The 19,586-nt window shown below is 44.1% G+C and overlaps 1 protein-coding gene across 2 annotated transcripts in view; it reads right to left on the reverse strand.

Moving 5' to 3' along the window:
- Positions 1-19,586, reverse strand: part of INSC (INSC spindle orientation adaptor protein) — a 132,297-nt gene that overhangs the window by 41,808 nt on the left and 70,903 nt on the right. For both annotated transcript variants that reach the window (XM_027115297.1, XM_027115296.1), the window contains 2 exons: positions 7,269-7,382; positions 1,296-1,421 (listed from right to left, as the gene is read on the reverse strand). In XM_027115297.1, the coding sequence (XP_026971098.1) occupies positions 1,296-1,421; positions 7,269-7,382 (240 nt within the window). The remainder of the gene's footprint in view (positions 1-1,295; positions 1,422-7,268; positions 7,383-19,586) is intronic.

The raw sequence follows: 19,586 nt of genomic DNA on the forward strand, positions 1-19,586 counted from the left end.
CCTCCATTTTACCACCTAAGCAAGCACACACAAAGGCTTCTGACCCCATGGGAAGGGGGCACCCTGTCCAGAGGGCTGGCACTAGCTCCTTCACCACTTTGCTGTGTGACCTCAGACAAATTACTTCCCCATTCTGAGCCATAGCCTTCTCATCTGTAAACTGAGCAGATTTCCCATGCACCCTCCATCCTCAGCTAAAAGCACCTCAGAGCCTGTGATCCTGGGACTCTGTCCCATAACCTGTGCAGATTTAGAAAGAAGCAGGGTAGAATGTAAAATGACCATCTGTCTAGGAGTCCAGACCAAAGTAAAGAAACTGAGGGTAGGGTGGAGGTTTTCTGGGCAGCCAGGACCAGACTGCGGGAAATGGATGCAGAGGAAGGGGAGAAGTTTGCTGTCCCATCCCCATTTAGACCAGTCACGAGAACAGACTCGAGGTACCTACCCCTCACCCTGCAGGCACCACAATTGTCACCAGGCCTTTCTATCTCTCTTCCATAAAAAAAATTCAGCATCTTTCCTTGAAATGTGGTTGAGAAATCCCCAAGTGTCAGTACTAGCGTCCCAACCCTCCTGCTAACATCCCTGAGGACCCAGCTGCAGGCGCAGACCCACTCAGGCAGAAGTGTTGAAGCAGCCTCAGCCCTACAAGCTGGGGTAATTGGGAGGTGGTAGCTGGGATCGGTCACGTTGCCCTAGGTTGGCCTGGAGCTAGGCACCTGGGACTGTCACGTCATCACCTGCCCTCCAATCCTGGCCACCTCCAGTGGTGTTGACCCATCATGTGCTTGGACTCCAGTTTCCCTTTCCCTTACCCAAGCCCTCTTTGGGTGGAGCCCACCTGCTTGCCCAGGCACCCATGCCCACCCTGCTCATGCCTATCCTGTCCCCGGAGGAGCTGGATCCTCTTCCTTCTGCTGGGGTCCTGCCACGAGAGAAGGACCAACCGCCCTTAACCTCGACACCCCTCCCCACCTGACTTGCCTGCCTCCTGCTGTGTTCCCCCCCACCTCCCACCCTGCCCCGCCAACCAGGCTCTGTTGGCCACTCCACCCAGGAAGTGCTGAGTGTCTCTCTGGACCCTGCCTTTCCTGCTGAGCTCCTCAGTCTCGGCCCCCTTCCTGTCTTCATCGACCACAGTCAAGATCCCAGCAGCCCCACATGAATGATGCCTGGGAACAGGAGGGACTCAGGGGACTTGCTCTTGCCAGACGTCCACCAGGAAGTCGCTCTCCCCATTCACCCACCCGCTCAGGGACCTCAGGCCCCGCCCAGCCAGCCAGCTGCACCCTTACCTTCTCCAGTTGGTGGACACCCTCCTCCACGCAGCAGATGGAGGCCAGCGTGCGGAGCGCCTGGGGGTACAAGCACCGGAAACTGTCCTGCCGGCAGACCTTAAAGAGCGCCACGACCCCACCCTCCTGCCAAGAAAAAGAAAATGTCACATGAACTCACCGTGTGACCTCTCCAGGGGCCGACTCAAGAATTACTGATACCCCTCACTCAGCAGGTGTGTTTTGGGGTCTGTAGGGTGGCAGAATAGCCACCCCAAAATATGCTGCTTTAGTGTAAAGATTATTTTGAGCTGAAGGCAACTAAGAAGAAGCAGATACAAAACAAGATCTCTGTCCTCTCCCTATTTGACTAAAAGCAGGACATAAATTTAAAAAGATTATACCCCCTCCCCTCTCTACTAGGAAGAACAAGAGTTAATCGCTGGAGACAATATTAGACCCTTATCAGCCTGGATTTGGAACCAGAGGAATCCACATAGCAGACTTCAGTCTTTATCTACTATTAGTTTCCCATCTATGTGTCTTCCCACAATTTGCCACCCCTAGAGAGTCAAGGTTCTCTTCCTTTGTCTTACCACTTCTCTAAAAATATACCGTTCCTTTGCTAAGATGCTACGTTAAGCCCAAGTTCTAACCAACCCTTTGAGTTACTCATCTCTGACCGTTCCCATGCGTAAGTACAGTGCAAGTGCTAATAAACCTGTTTGTTTGTTTTTTTCTTTTGTTAATCTGGCTTTTGTCAGCTCAATTTACAGGGCCCCAGCCAGAGAACCCAGGAACGTAGTAGTAAGAAAGAATGTTTCCTCCCCTCTGGTTTCTATACACACACACACACACACACACACACACACACACTCCCAAGCTCCCACATGTGTTACAGTGAAATGCCACCTCCAGGAATAATGTCACTCTTGGTAATCTAAACTGGTGGCAAGGGGCCAGGGCAGGCACACGTGCTGGGGCCAGGCTCAACCCCAGGTAACACGGCTCCCAGACTCCTGGCAACACCCCTCAGCAGCGCCATGGAATAAGCCTAGAGTTGTCAGAAACAGGTTCTAGAAACAAGTCTGAGGCAGATGGAGGGAACTGAAAGCTAGATGCCTCGTGCTGGTTCTCACTATGCCCGTGACCACCTGTTACTTCTCAGATGCTCCCACCACCATGGCAGGCACAGAAAGGGGAGCTTTATTTATCTCAATACTATAATTTATTTCCATTTGGGGGGTGGGAAAAACTGAAGTCCAGATGGGTGAAATAATCACCCCAAATCCACACTGGTCTTGTTTTCACTCCTTCACTCCAATTTGTAAAAGGAAAACAGAAAAAAACCTTTAGGATTGATCCGCCGAGCTCTTGAATGTGAACCTGTACTTTTCCTTTTTGAGACCTTGTGGTGACCTCCCAGGAGAAATCTGAGAGGATTTCTGAGAAGAGTCTGGGAGTGAGGCGCTCATCCTAACTGGACATATTTATTCTGTAGAAAAATCACTGAAGCCGCCTTGGATCCCGGAGCAAAGTGAGAGAGACCAACAGATCACAAAGGCGACTCACCACACGTCCAGCAACCTGGTGGCAACCCCACCGTGGACATCCACGTCCAAAGCAGGGGAAGCTGGCTATCCCACATCTGGCTTTGCCCTGTTTCCTCCTTCTCCCCTTCCCTGAGGGCTGGAGGGGTGCCTAGGAGTGGCAGCAGGAAAGAATGCACGAGCAAGTGGTCTGAACTTGGTCCTGAGGGGCACTTGCCTGTAACCGCGCCACTCCTGGCTCTAACTATGCCCACTGCCCTCGGTTCCCCAAACTGAGAAAGATGTTACAGGAAGAAGGAGGTGGGTTCAGCAAAATTACCATCCCCAGTCAGATTTTTCAGAACTCTCTCAACAAAAAATGTACTATGCACGAAACAGGCACTGTTCTGTGTCCCCAGGGACGTAGCAGTGAATGACTGAAAGGATCATGTATGAGTAACCAGAAGAAGCAGCAATGACCACTACGGCCCAGCACAGCCTCACTGCAATGTCACCCCAGATCTCCCCTTCCCCACAGCCCACGATGATAAGCCCCGGGCCCTTTGCAGTCTCAGAGTTTGGCGGCTCACCGCTGCAGGGACCAAGATGAGAGTATCCAATTCTGGGGGAGTTCAGAATTTCTGACATTTTATAATATTCCTCCTTCCTTTTAGGGTAGTTTATTTGGTGGGAAAGGACTGGTACATTTGTTCAGGCAGCACAAAAATATTAATGGTTTATTATATGCCAGACCCTCTGCTGGGCACTGCCTCAGTCCCTGTCCATGCTGAGCTCCTTGTCTGGCAGACAACATTAAAAGCAGGAAGAAATCTGGGTAGCTGTGTACTGAAATGGGGAGGGGTTGCAGGGTTAAAAGAGCACAGAGTAGGAACTCCTGACATAATTTGAAAGGGGGTGGTTATAGAAGGGTCAAAGGGTCACTTAAAATGATGTGATTTTAAATGCACATCATTATTCTGATAAAAAAAATATGCTCTGGTATGGGGACAAGACACATACCCCTCTGAATTCTTGCTCCACAGTCTTTTATCCCTGCCTGCCTACTTTCCCACGGTTCCTGGGACATCTGATAAGGGTTGCACATAAAGACCTTACCCAGAGAGTCACTGACATAAGATCAAATTACTCTTTAAAGTAAGAAGAAAGAACAGGAGTCCTAAAGTCTCCCTGGCCAGCCTTTTTGGCTATTAATGACCTCCCACCAGATGTAAATATATATATATATGTTTATATGTTTATATATGTATGCATGTTTATATGTGTGTGTATTTAATCATATATAGTACAAATCTTATTTATATATGTACAATGATAGATAGATAGATATTTACGTCTGGAGCAGACAATGAAGAAATGACGCCAAAGAATGGGAGGCAGAGAGCCAGGATCAGTGTGGCAGCCTTCCTTTGGCTCAGGAGACGCCAAGTCTAGCATAACTATATTTAAGCCTCTGCATTCTCATTACATCCTTTCCCAAGCCTGTGAAACATGGTCTTCTTAGCATTTTTAGCTACTAGGAGAAGAAGGGGGAATCCTGAACCCAGACTGAGGGGATTCTGGTTCAAATCCTGGCTCTGCTGCTGGCAATCTTTGGTTAACAATGGGGTCGTGACAGCTACATGACTCAGCTGTTGAAGGAGCAGTGAGTTAATGTTGTGAAAGGGCCGAGCACCCAGTGACGGTGGACCTGGACAGCCAGGTTGGGATCAGGTCACAGAAGGCATCCTGGTTAGAAGGGTGTCTCATACCCTCATGAAAGGTGTCCCATGGGCTGGAATATGTGGGAGGGAGAGGAGATAGAAAGTGAGATGGAATGTGAAGCCCCCATTGAGGACCGAAAAGAAGCACTCAGCTTAGAGTGGGACCAGGAGCTGCCTGAGCTTGTGGATTCGCACTGTTGGCTGGAGGTTGTTTAATTTTATAGAAAGCTCTGGGCTCGGAGCCCAGCTGTATAATGGTATGCATTATTCAGACAGGCTCAGGGTAAGCTGTCATAAAGCTGGAGGAGGCCACTTGAGGGGTGTGTAGGCTAGTGGTGGGAGGAGGATAATAGAGGAGCTGGAGTGGTGAGGAGGGGGTAATTTCAACAACGTACAGGGGAGTTTTCAGTGCTCTGCACTCAGGAAGGAATGGGATTATTTGCCACCACTGTCATAGGGAGGACTGGGTTTATTTCTTGGCCATCAGAGGAACCCAAGGGGATGAGAGGATAGACCTCAGACAGGTTGCCCAAATCATCTCATGGGGGTAGCTCAGATGGATGAAGGACCCAAGGACAGACCACACCGGGCTCCAAGGAGGTGAATGAGGAAGGCCACTGGGGGAAGCTGCCCCACATCTGTTACCATATTGGGCATATTTCCTGAGCATCGGAGGTGAGGATGCTGTGCAGGGCATACCAGGAACTCCCAGTCCCTTTGTCACTGTCAGGACTGGAAACCCAAACATCGATTTTGCTGGAGGACCTAGTCTCTCCATCTTCCAGACTGGGAAGATGGGAGTCATCATCTCTCTGCATCAACCCTCCGTCTACTCTCCCCCAAGGACTGGAGACAGAAGAAGGTTGATATTAAAATTCTGGAGTCAGCAGATCTAGTTAAAATCCCATCTGCATTTAATGTGCATGAACTTCTCTCTGAGCCTCTGTTCCCTATTCTTAAAAATGGGAATTATAATTATAACACATCATTAGATTATCGGGAGGATCAGATGAGATGATGAAGGGAAAGCTTAGTGCAGTGTTTGACATATAGAAAGGATGCAGTAGATAATAAAGGTTGTGGAGAGGGGAGGAAGGCAAGGGAGGATGGGGATGAGGAGAAGGCAGACAGGAGGAAGAGGAGGGAGCCGGGCTGCTGAGAGGCAGTTCAGGACAGCAAACAAGAGCATAGCCTTTGCTGTCAAACAGCCAGGTTCAAATTCACCTTGGCCACTTACTAGTGGAGTTTTTTTTTTTTTTTTTTACGGTACGCAGGCCTCTCACTGTTGTGGCCTCTCCCGTTGCGGAGCACAGGCTCTGGACACACAGGCTCAGTGGCCATGGCTCACGGGCCCAGCCGCTCCGCGGCATGTGGGATCTTCCCGGACCAGGGCACGAACCCGTGTCCCCTGCATCAGCAGGTGGACTCTCAACCACTGCATCACCAGGGAAGCCCACTAGTGGAGATTTTTAAAGCTCCCTAGTGATGCTAATATGCCTACAGGGTTGAGAACTTTTGAGTCACACTTTGGCCCAAGAAGCTGAAGGGCCAAGGATTGAACCAGAAGTCACCACTGTGGGCTTTAGGATCATGAACTCTGAATTAAAGAGACTTGGGTTCTAATTCTGACTCCACTCTTTATCAGTTGTGTGACCTTGAGTCAGCCTCTCAAACCACTTCCTCAACTATAGATGGGAAAAACATGATAACTACTTGTTTGGATGATATTATGATTTAAAAGAAATAACGTTTGCAAGGCATTAAGCACAGTGGAGAGCGCCCTTAAACGTTAGCTATTGCTGTTGCACACAATTTACTTCTCCCTTGACCAGAGTTGACAAGCATTTACCCTCCTGTTCCAGATCTCCTTAAAGGCTTAGATCAGTGATTCTGAGAGTGGCCATGCCTCAGAATCCCCTGTAGAGCTTATTAAAATGTGAATTCCCGGGTCTTACCCCAGGACCTTGGTAAATCTTGGAGGGCGACAAACCATTTATGTTTTGTTTTCCAAAAACTCCCTGAGGGATTGTGCTGCAGCGTTAGGACTGGGAACCACAGAGCTGGAGCATCTTCTTGTGACTGACATCTTAAGTCTATTGAAGGATATAACTTTGATTCCAGTTAGATCCTTATTCTATCCCCAATGGTAATGTCATTTCTCAAGTTTTTTTAAAAAAAAGAGGCAAAAATAAAACAGAAGGCCTTAGCAAGCCCCCTAGGGAGCTACCAATTGCCTATATTTGTTCTAAGTGTTTGGATCCAACACTTAGAATGAGTGCAGGGGCAAATTGACCATGAAGTTAATGAATTACAACTCCCATGTAATTAATGAAAACCACCGCCCTCAATTTTGTCTTTCCTTCATGTCGTAGTGCAGTGACAGCAGGCATTTTTAAGATCCAGCCAAGAACCTAAGTTGGAAGGTATGTTGGGTTTGGGTTTGGTGGGATATGTGAAGATGAGGGAGAAGGGTTGATATTTATAACAGACACCTCGTGAAGAAAGATGATAGAGGCTCCAGGGGCACCATCTTCTTGTCTCAAGTGGGAAATGAAATCAGAGGAGTTAGCCACTATTAAAGATGGAGACACCAAGGCCCAGAGAGGGGAGGTAACTCTTCCAAGGTTACATAACAAGCAAATGCTAGAGCCAGGACAGGCTTCCTAAGCCAGCTGTCCCCACCAAACTAGCTTCCTCACACTCTCCCCAGGCCCATCACCTTGGCCCCCATCCATGAAGCTTACCTTCGCTATGATGCGGCACAAGGGAGCCCCCTCTTGGGTCAGGCTGAACAGGTTCCCTGTGGTGGATTCTGTGGTGTAGATATTGTCCGAGGCATCGATTTTTCTCACCAGTGCCTAAGAAAAGAGAGCAAAGTCTGATGGTTACTCACTCATCTACCTTCTGCTCACCTTCCTTAATGGAATACCCAAGAGTGTCCTGAAATCTGTAATCCTGCCCCATCTCCACTACCCCATGATGGGGGTGATGAGGTTCTAACTTAGGGAAAGACATGAGTCAGGATGAGGTCTGAGCTACATTTCACAAATATGGGATAATTTCATACCCCTGGGGCATGGACAACCAATGCGCCCCACTCTAGTCAATCAGAAAATCAACTCTCATCACTGATGGGCTCAGCAAGCACCTTTTTGCTATTCTACTGGCTCCTGATGAGAACAGAAACCATCGGTGAAATAAACAAACCATCAAGTTGAAAACCAATGAGTTGCTACAGATATGACCAAAGAATTTGCTCATTTTGGATGGCCATTAGCTAATGGCAAAGTCCCGCTGGGTGATGGGTTCAGGAGATGAGTCAAGAGAAACATTCTACTCTGTAGTATCTTCCTGCTCAGAGGACATTTGCCTTAGGTGGACAGCCAGGCCAACACAGCAACCTGGAATCCTGTCAAAGACTGGGTAGCTCAGTGAGGAATGCCACTAATTACAGCTGAAGGATCTAAGGCTGGTGGTAAGAGGGCCGGGAATGACCAAGCACAGCACCCTGGGAGGCTCAGGAAGAAGAGCAAATGGAAAATTCATCAACAAATGGGACATGAAGATTATTCCTAGAAGAGTTTAGCTTATTTCTGGGAGAAAGCTTTTCACGGAACTTGAAACCACTTCATAATCAGCCATTTGTTTTGAAGGTTGTGATTCATCAATTATAGATGACTCCTACCTGCTAATTAATGTTCATTGCTTGAGTTTCTCCTGGGAGGTTGTGGAGATGGAGACTGGGGAGACTTGCCTTTGGGGGCCTCATGCAAGAAAGTAGGACCTCTGGGAAGCCACTTGTGCAATTTCAGTTGCCGTGTTTATTTTAAAATATGAAAATGGATTTGTTTCAAATTCATACTGGTGTTATGGAAAAGACACAAGGAAACTAGGAGATCTCAGTTCCAGTGCCAGCCTGCCTTTTTTAACACACTATATTGATGAGCAAGTATGTATATGGTTAAAAGTATGGACTCCAGAGCTAAACTGCCTGGGTTCAAATTCTGGCTCTGCCACTTCTAAGCTCCCTAGAGCAAGTAACTCAGCCCTTCTGCACCTTAGTTTCCTCATCTGTAAGATAGCAGAAATAACAGTGTCTATCTCTTATGGTTGTTGTACCCATCTTTTAAAGTTGCTGATATATATAAAGAACTTCTAAAGGTATCTGGCACATGGAAGCAAAATAAAATTCTTAACAGTTTTTATCTTGAGATCTTGGGCAATTGAGATAAACCCCCTAGGCCTCAGTTTCCCCATTTGTAAAATGATTTAAATTAAAGGGGTTTGAGTCTCCAGGTAAATAGCTCTTCCATTTTTCTTCTTTATTCAAACTCAGAATTCTTCACACATAGCAATATGCCAATCTTCTACATACAGCAGTCTAAGATTGTGTGTAATTAATCAAACTACATTAAATATAAAAATTATTTCCTGATTGGATAGATGCCGCTTGTAAGATATTTAACAAAAGGTAAAATTAATAACCAAGATTTGTCACTGCAAATCTGTATAATGAATGTACTTAGAATCATTCCCTATCTTTGCTGTAAGCAGTTATATAAGTGATATCAGTGCTAACATGAAAATGCAGATTTCATATCCTGGGGTCCTGTACTTAAATGATAATTACCTAATGTTCCTGATCAGTGTTTTTACTTGAAGCAAATTAGCATTATGTTAAACTATTCAAACCCACTGTCTTTTGCAATCATTTTCTGCTATTAGACCATTTATGTCTGAGGATAATTTCTTGTTAACGTCTATACTCACATATACCATAATTACACTTCAGATTTGTCTCAGTGAGTCAGCTCTCTGACAATGAAAAGTTGTAAACATCCTTTTCACAAGGATAAATTTGGAAAGAGAAGAGATCAAAGGCTCCACGGAAATCATCAAGGCTCTAAGTATCACAATGCGTCAGAGCTGGAAGGCGTCAGAGCTAGAAGGGCTCTCAAAAGTTTGTTCAAGATTTCCTTCCGAGTTGAGAAAACAGACACAAAAAATCTGCCCAAGTTTACACATATGGTACATGGTGGAGTTAGACCTTAACCCCTGTGAATCTGACTCCCTATTTACCAAAGTCAGTGAATCCATGTCCCTCAGTGCCGGCAGGACCTTCCAGGGGCTAGTGGAGATGGAAGCCTCAAAACAAGGAGGAAATCCAGCCTCATTTGGTGAGCAGCTCTCACCAAACTGGAGCACAGTTCTCCACCCGGGCTTCCATTAGCATCTATGTTCTGCCCTGTGGCAGCCAGACCTTCTGCTGCAGGGGCAGAGCTGACCTAGAAAGCCCCGCCTAGATCCACCACCATGTTCCTACCGAGGCCATACTTCCCCTGAGCTACTCCCAGCTGTGACTTAGCACAGCAGGGGCACTGCTGTGAGTCCATGACTGCAGGCAGGGGCCTCCTCTCACAGGTGACTTTGGCTTGAAAATTCCATCTCTTCCTACTCACGTCTTCCTCCCCCTTTTCTCTCTCAATTATCAGCCCTGCAACATGGTTTTCCACTGCCTTCTCCTGCTTCCTTCCCTCTATCCTTCATAGATGTTTCTTATCAAATCCTATCTTGGTATTAGTTTCAAATGAACACAGTCTCTAAAATCAAGTTTTTTCAGGTAATCGAGGAGGAATTGGTGAATTTTCAAAAATATGCTTCACCCTCTATCATGAGAAGAGTGGTGAAAGAATGGAAACAAAATGAAGGAAGATAGACCGATTAAACTGAATGACAGAATTTTTTTATGACAGACCAGGCAGATACGAAACAAAAAAATATAGGATCTTGAAGAAGAGGAGAAAGGGATTAAAAAAAAAAAAGGGGGGGGGGGGGTTAAGGAGATGCACACAATCTAACTACTCTAAATAAAGAATTTGAAAAGGGGGATATATTTTTGTTTCTCCATCAGAAAGAGTGACTGCAGCCCAGTGAAATTTATCAGCAGGGGTAAACTCTCAAACATCAGCCTGGAATAAGTTCCTCAGAAGGAGGCAAGAAAATACTGTGAAGCCTCTTTCTAAAGCTTCAGACAGAGACTCCATAGTTAGATATAGTTAGGGCAGCCCAGCATGCAAAGGGATTACATATACATGGGTTGATTAAAGATGGCCACAGATTCTTCGCTGCTCCTCCCATAGAGAGGTGGGTTCTAATTCCCCCCCTTTTGAATCTGGGTGGCCTCAGTGACTTCCTTGATGAACAGAAGCCAGCACTCGGTAGAAGTAACGTTTCAGGACTTCCAAGGCTAGGTTATAAGAAACCTTGAAGCTGCCACTCAGGCTTCTTGGAACATTCTTTTCAGAGTCCTAAGCTACCAGATAAGAAGTTTGATAACTCTGAGACTGTCATGCTGGAGATGCCGTGTGCCATGTGTAGGACCCCTGATCAATTACTCTCAGCTGAGACCAGCTTTCCAGCCATCCCCTCCAAAGCACCGTACATGTGATGAAGCTTTCTAAGACTCTCTAAACCATCTGCCAGCTGAATACCTCCAAGTGACCTCTGCTGATGCCACAGTGAGCAGAAGAATTACTCAACCAAGCCCTACTGAAATTCTCTACCCTTAACATTGTGAGATATAATATTAAAAATTGTTGTTAGAGTTGTCTGTTGTGTTAATAGAGTTCTAGATACAGGACAAAATTACAGAGATCAGCATGAAATATTCAAAGGATTACTAGATAAATTTCAAGTGAAAAAGTTTTAACATAAGGATATAGTATCGCCTGTGTCCCAAGAGAACATTTTGGAGAAATGCATGAATTAGGACTTGGAGAAAGGCTCAGAAAGACTAGACATAATAAAGAGGAGACAGACAAAATAATAACTGAATCCAGTCTTGGATTAGCTACTGGTCTGATGGGAAAATATCTCCTGGGTGGGAATATCCAATTTAGAGAGGCAAAAATGGATAAGATCACTTAGAACTAAAGGTTTAGGGCAGATCCAGACCTTAACTGATTTTATTTCTCCCAATAAGGGAAATCCTAAAATCTAAAAGATTACTTTTGGAAAACAAAAGAATGTGTCAGAAAGGAAAGAGGAGTCAAAGTGCGAATGCTGCTCAGATGAGTAAATAGTGCTCATTCTGTGAGTTAGATAAGAAAAGAGACCCACGTGAGAAGCAGGGCAAAAGCTGAGAAACTCAGCTGAGTCTCCCTGAAGGGAGTGGGAGATTAACAGGGAGACATAATTCATTACTGGAACAAAAAAAAAAAAAAGATATAGCAGAAAAATGTTATTCAAGACTAAAATAGTCAAAAGGTATGGGAAGACAGTGTTCTGAGAAGCACATGGCAGAGGGACGGGTTCTCAGTAGGTGCATAAGGCAACAGACTTCAGGAGCATAACAAGAAAACCCTGGGGCTTCCCTGGTGGTGCAGTGGTGGAGAGTCTGCCTGCCGATGCAGGGGACACGGGTTCGTGCCCCGGTCTGGGAAGATCCCACATGCCGCGGAGCGGCGGGGCCCGGGAGCCATGGCCGCTGGGCCTGCACGTCCGGAGCCTGTGCTCCGCAACGCGAGAGGCCACAACAGTGAGAGGCCCGCATACCACAAAAAAAAAAAAAGAAAAAAGAAAACCCTTCCTAGAAGACAGGGTCTCAAGGCCTAAGCAATCCTCAGCGAGAGGCAGAGACAGCAGCCATATTATAGAACTAGAGTGCCTGTGTATCCTACGTCAATTTTTTTTCTCATTTAACCCTAAAAGAATTTTTTTAAATATATGACCCCTTGCACATTTTTAATTTGACAGGTAAAATTTTGCATCATAAGTTTAAAGAACAAAGTTGGAAAGGATGTAATTTCCAGCAGACTATAAATATTGACTAAAATAAAATGATTACATCACTCTTTTAGATGTATCCCATGAAATCTAAATACCAAAACAACTTGATACCGTCATCATCCATTTAAAATTACATGAACAATCTCTTTAACATTTGAACATTTTGCATCTTTTCTTTTCATCTTTAAACTTACATTCCCATCCCCATTCTCCCTCAGAATTTTATCTTAATGTAATACATTTAAGTTTCAAAGTATTTTACTGATCACACTTAATCATGCTTATCATTGAAATTTGAAATTTTCTTTTAATTCCTGTGACTATAAGGCTCTAAGTGTTTAAAAATAATCTCTCCTTGCTTGAATTAGTATTAAAATTATCATCAGTACAATTGGTCAATACAACATAGATGATACATTTTGATAAATAATTATAAATCATAAAATTAAAATTTTATCATAAATATATCTCCTAATGAGATGAATGAGGCTTTGTAAACTTTGTAAGTTTTCTAATTCATTTATCCATGATTGAATATTGGCTTAATGCTATATTTTTAGATGTAAATCCTGAAAAATCTTGTTCCCATAAATCCCGTGAAGAGAGGAATGGGAAGAGTATGTATAGCCAAGTTGCTCACCCTTTGAGCACATTCTGAGCTATGTAATCATATAGTGATCTATCATCAAACACTATTTTTAATGATCTGCCAGCTGATAACACCTATAAATTGGTAGAAGCAAAGAACTGGAAACCATTTGACTTGCAAAACATTTGTCACCCAATCATTAGAGTCATTCATTCACTTGTCTCAATTTCTGGGAAGAATTCCAGAAGTACTTTACCAAGACATATTAAGTAACTCTTAATTATACCCACTACTCTTTCACTTAGAGCACCTTGGATTATCCAAATTATTCAGAAAGGATTAAGAAAATCAAAATATTATTAATTTCATTAACAATACAATTTTAATAAAATATTTTTGTGTGTTTCAAATAAAAAACTTGAAGCTACAGCTTTTGCTTATTTAATTTATGAAAAATACCCACCCTATAACCTAATTGGCAAAGACTATTCTTTAAGCCAAACCAATCAGCCAAGTCAACTTAGCTTTTTCTCAATATAGACCTGACTTCATTTTTAATTAAAAAAATTTTAATATGTATTCCAAGAAATGCTAAAAAATGCTGACAAATAATTTTGGAAATCATTCTGTAAGGAGAAATGCTAAAAACTGTCAATATTAAAATAATATAGACTTAAAATAAAATTTGATTTACTTGTGTATATTCTAAAGCCAAGATAAAACAATTTATTAAACTTTTCATAATGCAAAGTAATATATAGCTAACATTGTAAAGTAATTATAAATCTGGAAATATGATAAAAATCACTGCATTCCTTCAGTAAATAGATGTGTGTATGTATTGAACTTTGGTGTTTATTTCAGGAAATAATTAAATAAGGTCTGAAAATAAAAATATCTGAAATCATTCGACTGTTTTTTGTAGCTCTTTTTTTTTGAGGTATTTTTTTTGGATGTGGACCATTTTTTAAAATTAATTAGTTTATTTATTTATTTATGTTTGGCTGCGTTGGGTCTTCGTTGCTGTGCGCAGGCTTTCTCTAGCTGTGGCGAGTGGGGGCTACTCTTCACTGCGGTGCGCGGTGGCTTCTCTTATTTGGAACACAGGCTCTAGGCACGCAGGCTTCAGTAGTTGTGGCGCATGGGCTTAGTTGCTCCACGGCATGTGGGATCTTCCCGGACCAGTGATAGAACCCATGTCCCCTACATTGACAGGTGGATTCTTAACCACTGCGCCACCAGGGAAGTCCTTTTGCAGCTCTTATGATCGAACTTCTCTATGTATTTAAAGGAGAAAAGTATTTATACTTAAATCTAATTAGTCCAGCTGCCAGCAATTAACTATATCTTTTGCTAACAGAAAGTAGAAATTAGTGTAAATATTTCATAAAATGTTTTGACAAAATAGTCTTTAACTGCTGCCTTAAATAATGTGCATCAAATCTGAAAAGAAAAATCATGCAAAACTTGTATCTTTGAATTTTACCCAGTATATCTTGAAAAATGTGGTCTTTCTCAAAAATATTCGTTACATTGAAAAGAATCATTATCATTAACCTTTAGACATCACTTAGAGTTGAGCATAAGATACAGCTGAAAGGAATTGCTTGCATTTAAAAAGTGCCCCCCAGGGCTTCCCTGGTGGCGCAGTGGTTGAGAGTCCACCTGCCGATGCAGGGAACATGGGTTTGTGCCCCGGTCAGGGAAGATCCCACATGCCGCGGAGCGGCTGGGGCCGTGAGCCATGGTCGCTGAGCCTGCGCGTTCGGAGCCTGTGCTCCGCAGCAGGAGAGGCCACAACAGTGAGAGGCCCGCGTACCGCAAAAAAAAAAAGAAAAAAAAAAAGTGCCCCCCAAAAGCCATTTTGAGTGTTTGATTTGTCCTACCTGTGCTCTCTTTGCTTTGTCTAAGGAGAATGTCCCTCAAGAGGTATGCACGATTTGAGAATAAATGGAAATAGAAGGGATAAGATAAATTGGAAACTTTCACAACCAACCCTCCAATACACACATACACACACACACACAAACACACACACACTACCATTCTACCACATTTCTAGATTCAGAAAATCTGCACACTGGACAAAATACACAATTTCTAATGCTTTTCTCAACAGAAATATTAAAAACATGGAAATACATGGAGGCCTAAAGGTTTATGGTTCATGAATGTAGGCTTCTTTTTTGTTTTATCTCCCCATTTGCACTCCAAGGTTTTTGCAAAAAGGGGCAATGCACTATAAGATTTGGGATGGGTGAGGAATATGCCTTTCTTTTGGAAAATAATAGAAGGGCTAGTAAAAACTGTGTATTATTAGGAGGATTGTTTCTAGGAAAGAAAACAAATGAAAACTGAAGATCTGGAAATTGATTTCCTTAAAAGTATACGTGCTTGGGCTTCCCTGGTGGCGCAGTGGTTGAGAGTCCGCCTGCCGATGCAGGGGACACGGGTTCGTGCCCCGGTCCAGGAAGATCCCACATGCCGCGGAGCGGCCGGGCCCGTGAGCCATGGCTGCTGAGTCTGCGCGTCCGGAGCCTGTGCTCCGCAACGGGAGAGGCCACAACAGGGAGAGGCCCGCGTACCGCAAAAAACAAACAAACAAAAAAAAAAAAAAAAAAAAAGTATACGTGCTTGCATTTCTCCTAGGAAATCTTTGGGAACCCAGAGAATGCAATGCATCTGAAGCAGTAGACCACTGGCCCAAGTCACTTCAAGCAGCCGAAATCAGTGTAGCCTGGGGTGGCAGAAATGCAAAGTTTGGAGGGACTCTTGAAATTAAGAAATGTTGAAAATGCTGGATGGCAAAGAGTGCAAATCAAACAAGTCCTTGTGAAGGAATTACAAATGCCTGACTTTGCAGGAAGAAGATAAACGTATCACGTGCCCTTCTATGAAAAAGGAGACATTTTTCTCCCGTATATGGTAAGCATCGTACCACAATTAACCTGTGGTGGATGCTTTCCCCCCGTGAATGTATGTTCACAAATCCTTGTGGACTGTGGACAACTGAAATAAACTGACATCCTGTTGCAGATGCAACCAAGACAGTATCTGTCACCCACCCTCTTTCTCTCAACTGCAGATGAGTGTCTGTTAAGGTCTTCAGCAACCCTAAAGACAGAGTCTTAGGAAGACATGTTGACTGGAATTCCTGCCCTAAGGATTGAAGATTGGCCTGTTTTAACTCTCTGTGAGTGCAGCAGTAGTGCTGTGATAATATTGTGTATCCAAGGTACTAACTCTTTGGACCCTTTCAAGTATCGTGGGGAAAGACCAGTACAAATTGAAAAGCCCTGAAAAAATCCCTCCCATTGCTGGAGAGACAGCCTGGGCTGTAGCTGCCCAAAGAAACATGACTCCACACACACACACTGGGATGAGACCCTCCTGGCTAAGAGGAGAATAAGAAAATTAAAGAGAATTCTATTAACCTAAGGATCAAGGGCTTTGAATTATTCCTAAGAGTAGAGGGATTCAGATTTGGGTTTTTTTTTTTCTTTCTTTCTTTCACTTTATTTTCTCCCAGGGAACTTTAAAATGAGATAGAAGACCATTTTAACATTTTGAACATCTTTATATTTCTCATCCTGGCAAGTATGTTTGGATTATCTTTATCTTACTGTTTAATCCCATTGCAGCCTCTGATTACCTATACTGGACAACATAGCTGAGCAAAATCTGAGAATGAGAAAAAGAACAGGAAAGCAAATTTTGAGCTTTAGTTACAAAATCTCTTTAGAGTCAATTTAATGAATGTAATATTTTAAGTCATTTCCAAGCCTTCTGGGAGCAAAGTCTAATTTGCCCACTGGGATTCCAGAAGGATCCACAAAGGAGTAGAGTTTGTTATTTGGGGGGATGGCTTCCTGAAGGTGTGAAAAGTCTGCCTCACAGGCAGGTGACCTCCTCCTCCAAAGGGCCCAGCCACACTCCTGCCTGACCACAGCCAGATAGATGGGGCCAATAAGATAATAGGACAAGAACTGTGAACACTGAGGGGTAATACTTGGTCCCCACTCCTTCTGTTCCACCAGGGAGAGATTTCAGCCACACCACCTCTGCTGGCCTCAGTCCCCACCCTTCCATGTCACCTTGCCGAGAGGGCAAGGATGAGTTAGTGAGTTTGGAAGAAGGAACTGAGTATGTTTAGCTTAGCGGCTGCCTCTTTCCTCTTAGGACATGTCCCTCTGGTCTGACCTCTGTCACCAGATAGGTGCTTGTGCCCCAGGTGAGACCTGAGGTTGACCAGCTCTGTCTGGGACAGGAAGGGGAAGTTTAGGGGTGAGATGAAGTTTTAACAAGTTCACTTCAGCCACACAGCCAGAGATACAGTCCCTAACCAGTTTTATTAGAATAAAGGTGATATTTTAAATGAAAATAAACATTGATTGATGGCATGAAAGGATGAATGCATATACAGTCTACCCACATGAAGCGGAATCGAGGATTCAGAGGTACAGGTGAGAGTTGATTTATTCAATAGAGAGTCCCCTAGAAGTCGTCTTCAAGTAAATCATCTTTTCTAAATCAAGCTTTTTTCTCTTACCTCCCACATGGCTAATCCTTTAATCCGAGAAAGTTTAATCCTTAATGTTCATTAATTTCCCATTGGTGGCTCCTAACAGTTAAGCCTTAACTTTCCAAGCCCACCAAGTAGTTAAATTATCTCAGTAAACAATTAGTGATTAGCGGATTAGGAGGCTCTTTTTAGCAAAGCTTGTTGTCAGCGTCTCTTAAGGTAGCTCAGGTCTGTAGTGAATAAAGCCACTGATGCAATCAGAAGAGTGCCAGTGACTCCTGTGTTGTCTTAGTTAATGCTAACAACAACCCAAGGTAGAGGTGAGGAAACAGGACATTAAGTAACTTGCCCAAGTTTGTAGATGCAGTAAGTAGCTCGTTCAGGGTTTGAACCCTGATATGCCTCCAAATGCCATGCTCAATCCACTACCCCATATTCATAGAATTACACACTATCAAGATTGGAAGAAACTTTGCAAGTCACTCAGTCCAACCTCCATCTACTGCCGATATCCTCCCAGGCATGACTTTCCCACCTCAGTGACGGGGAGTTCCTAAGGCAGCCCCTTCTACTGCGGGGCAGCCCTATTGCTTTGCCAACCCCTTTTTCCATGGAATGTCCTATAGATTCACTTCACTGGCCCAAGGTCCTTCTTCCCTTTGGAGGTAGCAGAGTTTCCATTCTTAAACATCCCTGCTCCTCCAGCTATTCCCCACATACCTTAATCTTCGGCCCTTCCCCGTCCTCCTAGGAAGCTCCTCTGAGCACAATCATTGTCTCAATAACACATCTGGGGTCTGGAGCTGGACGTAACATTCCAGGATGGAGCAGACCAGTGCAGAGTAGTGCTATATTATCACTGCCCTTCTTGTAAGCACCATTCCACCATGTGTTGTGTTTTTGTGGTGGGCATGGAGGGCTGATGGAAAGAGTACTGTTCCTCTGCTCAAAAGCCTACATGGCTCCCTAGTGCAAAAAAGGCATTTCCCAAATTGCATTTCCTGAAACACCAGCATCCCAGAATAAATGGGTGTTTTAAGAATAAAAAAGATCTGTGACTAGGTAAGTTTGGAACACACTGCTTAACATTCATTCATTAATAAATCTTTATTAGATGCCTGCTGTATGCCAGGTACTGTTCTAGTCACTAGATATATATTCATGGACAAAAGAAAGAAAATCCCTGTTTATGGAAACTATAGGTCAGACAAGAAATACTATGAATGTGTGAGGACCTTTTAGAAGACTTGCAACACACAGTAACACATCATAAGAGAAATGCTGATGCAAAAAAATAAGCTTAATTTCATTTATGTCAAGATACCCCAAGTGTAGGATCCTTGTATGATTACTAATATACTAGAGAACAGGATTTGAGTTACCTGTTTAGGAAACACATGCTCACAGCACTGAACAGATTACCCTGCCTTCAGCCAGTGTATCTCTTTATGTCACCACTGTTTTGTATGGAAACTTTCTAATGTAAAAGGATGCTAAAGGTCAGCCAAGAAATATTAAGAGCACAGCAAGCTCAGCCCAAAGGAGGGCTTAGAGGACACCACTGGGCATGTGGGAGGGAAGGGGGGTTGTCAAGAAACTAACAAATATGCAGAGGCATGGAGGACAGACGCTGCTTCCCCCACCAGGAGAGGGAGACCAATGGGGGGCTCAATTCTAAGAGAAAAGCAGCTGATCTAACAGCTCCCAAGCTGAGCATCAATGAGGCAGGTGGCCAGACTGGAAATGGGGCAGGATTTAGCCAGGGAAGTAGAAGCACCGGGTCAGGAATTCCACACCAAACAAGGTCAGGACGAGGAAAAAGCAGAATGGACGCAGTGCCCCAGGAAATCAGATACCTAGTCCACAAAGCCCAAGTCGGCTCCTGACAGCCCAAGGAGCTTTTCCCAGGAATCTGTGACCTGGAGCATCAAAAAGACAAGCTACCCTTTGCCCCTGGTAGAAAGAGCTAAGGACCACTTCCAACCCCAGCTGGCTTCCATTTACAATCCAACAGAACTCTTTTAAGCCCTTTTAAGTGAACCTGGTACTGCCAGGCAAGAGGGCACCAAAATGGCATAAAAAGCATCAGCGGGCACCTGAGCTCCTGCTCAAAACTTCCTCCAGGGTCCTCTCCTCCCCACCGCTAACTTCAATACCCTCGCT

The sequence above is a fragment of the Aethalodelphis obliquidens genome, unplaced genomic scaffold (assembly GCF_003676395.1).
Source record: "Aethalodelphis obliquidens isolate GAN/ISIS:26980383/991018 unplaced genomic scaffold, ASM367639v1 scaffold14, whole genome shotgun sequence".
NCBI classification, from domain to species: Eukaryota; Metazoa; Chordata; class Mammalia; order Artiodactyla; family Delphinidae; genus Aethalodelphis; species Aethalodelphis obliquidens.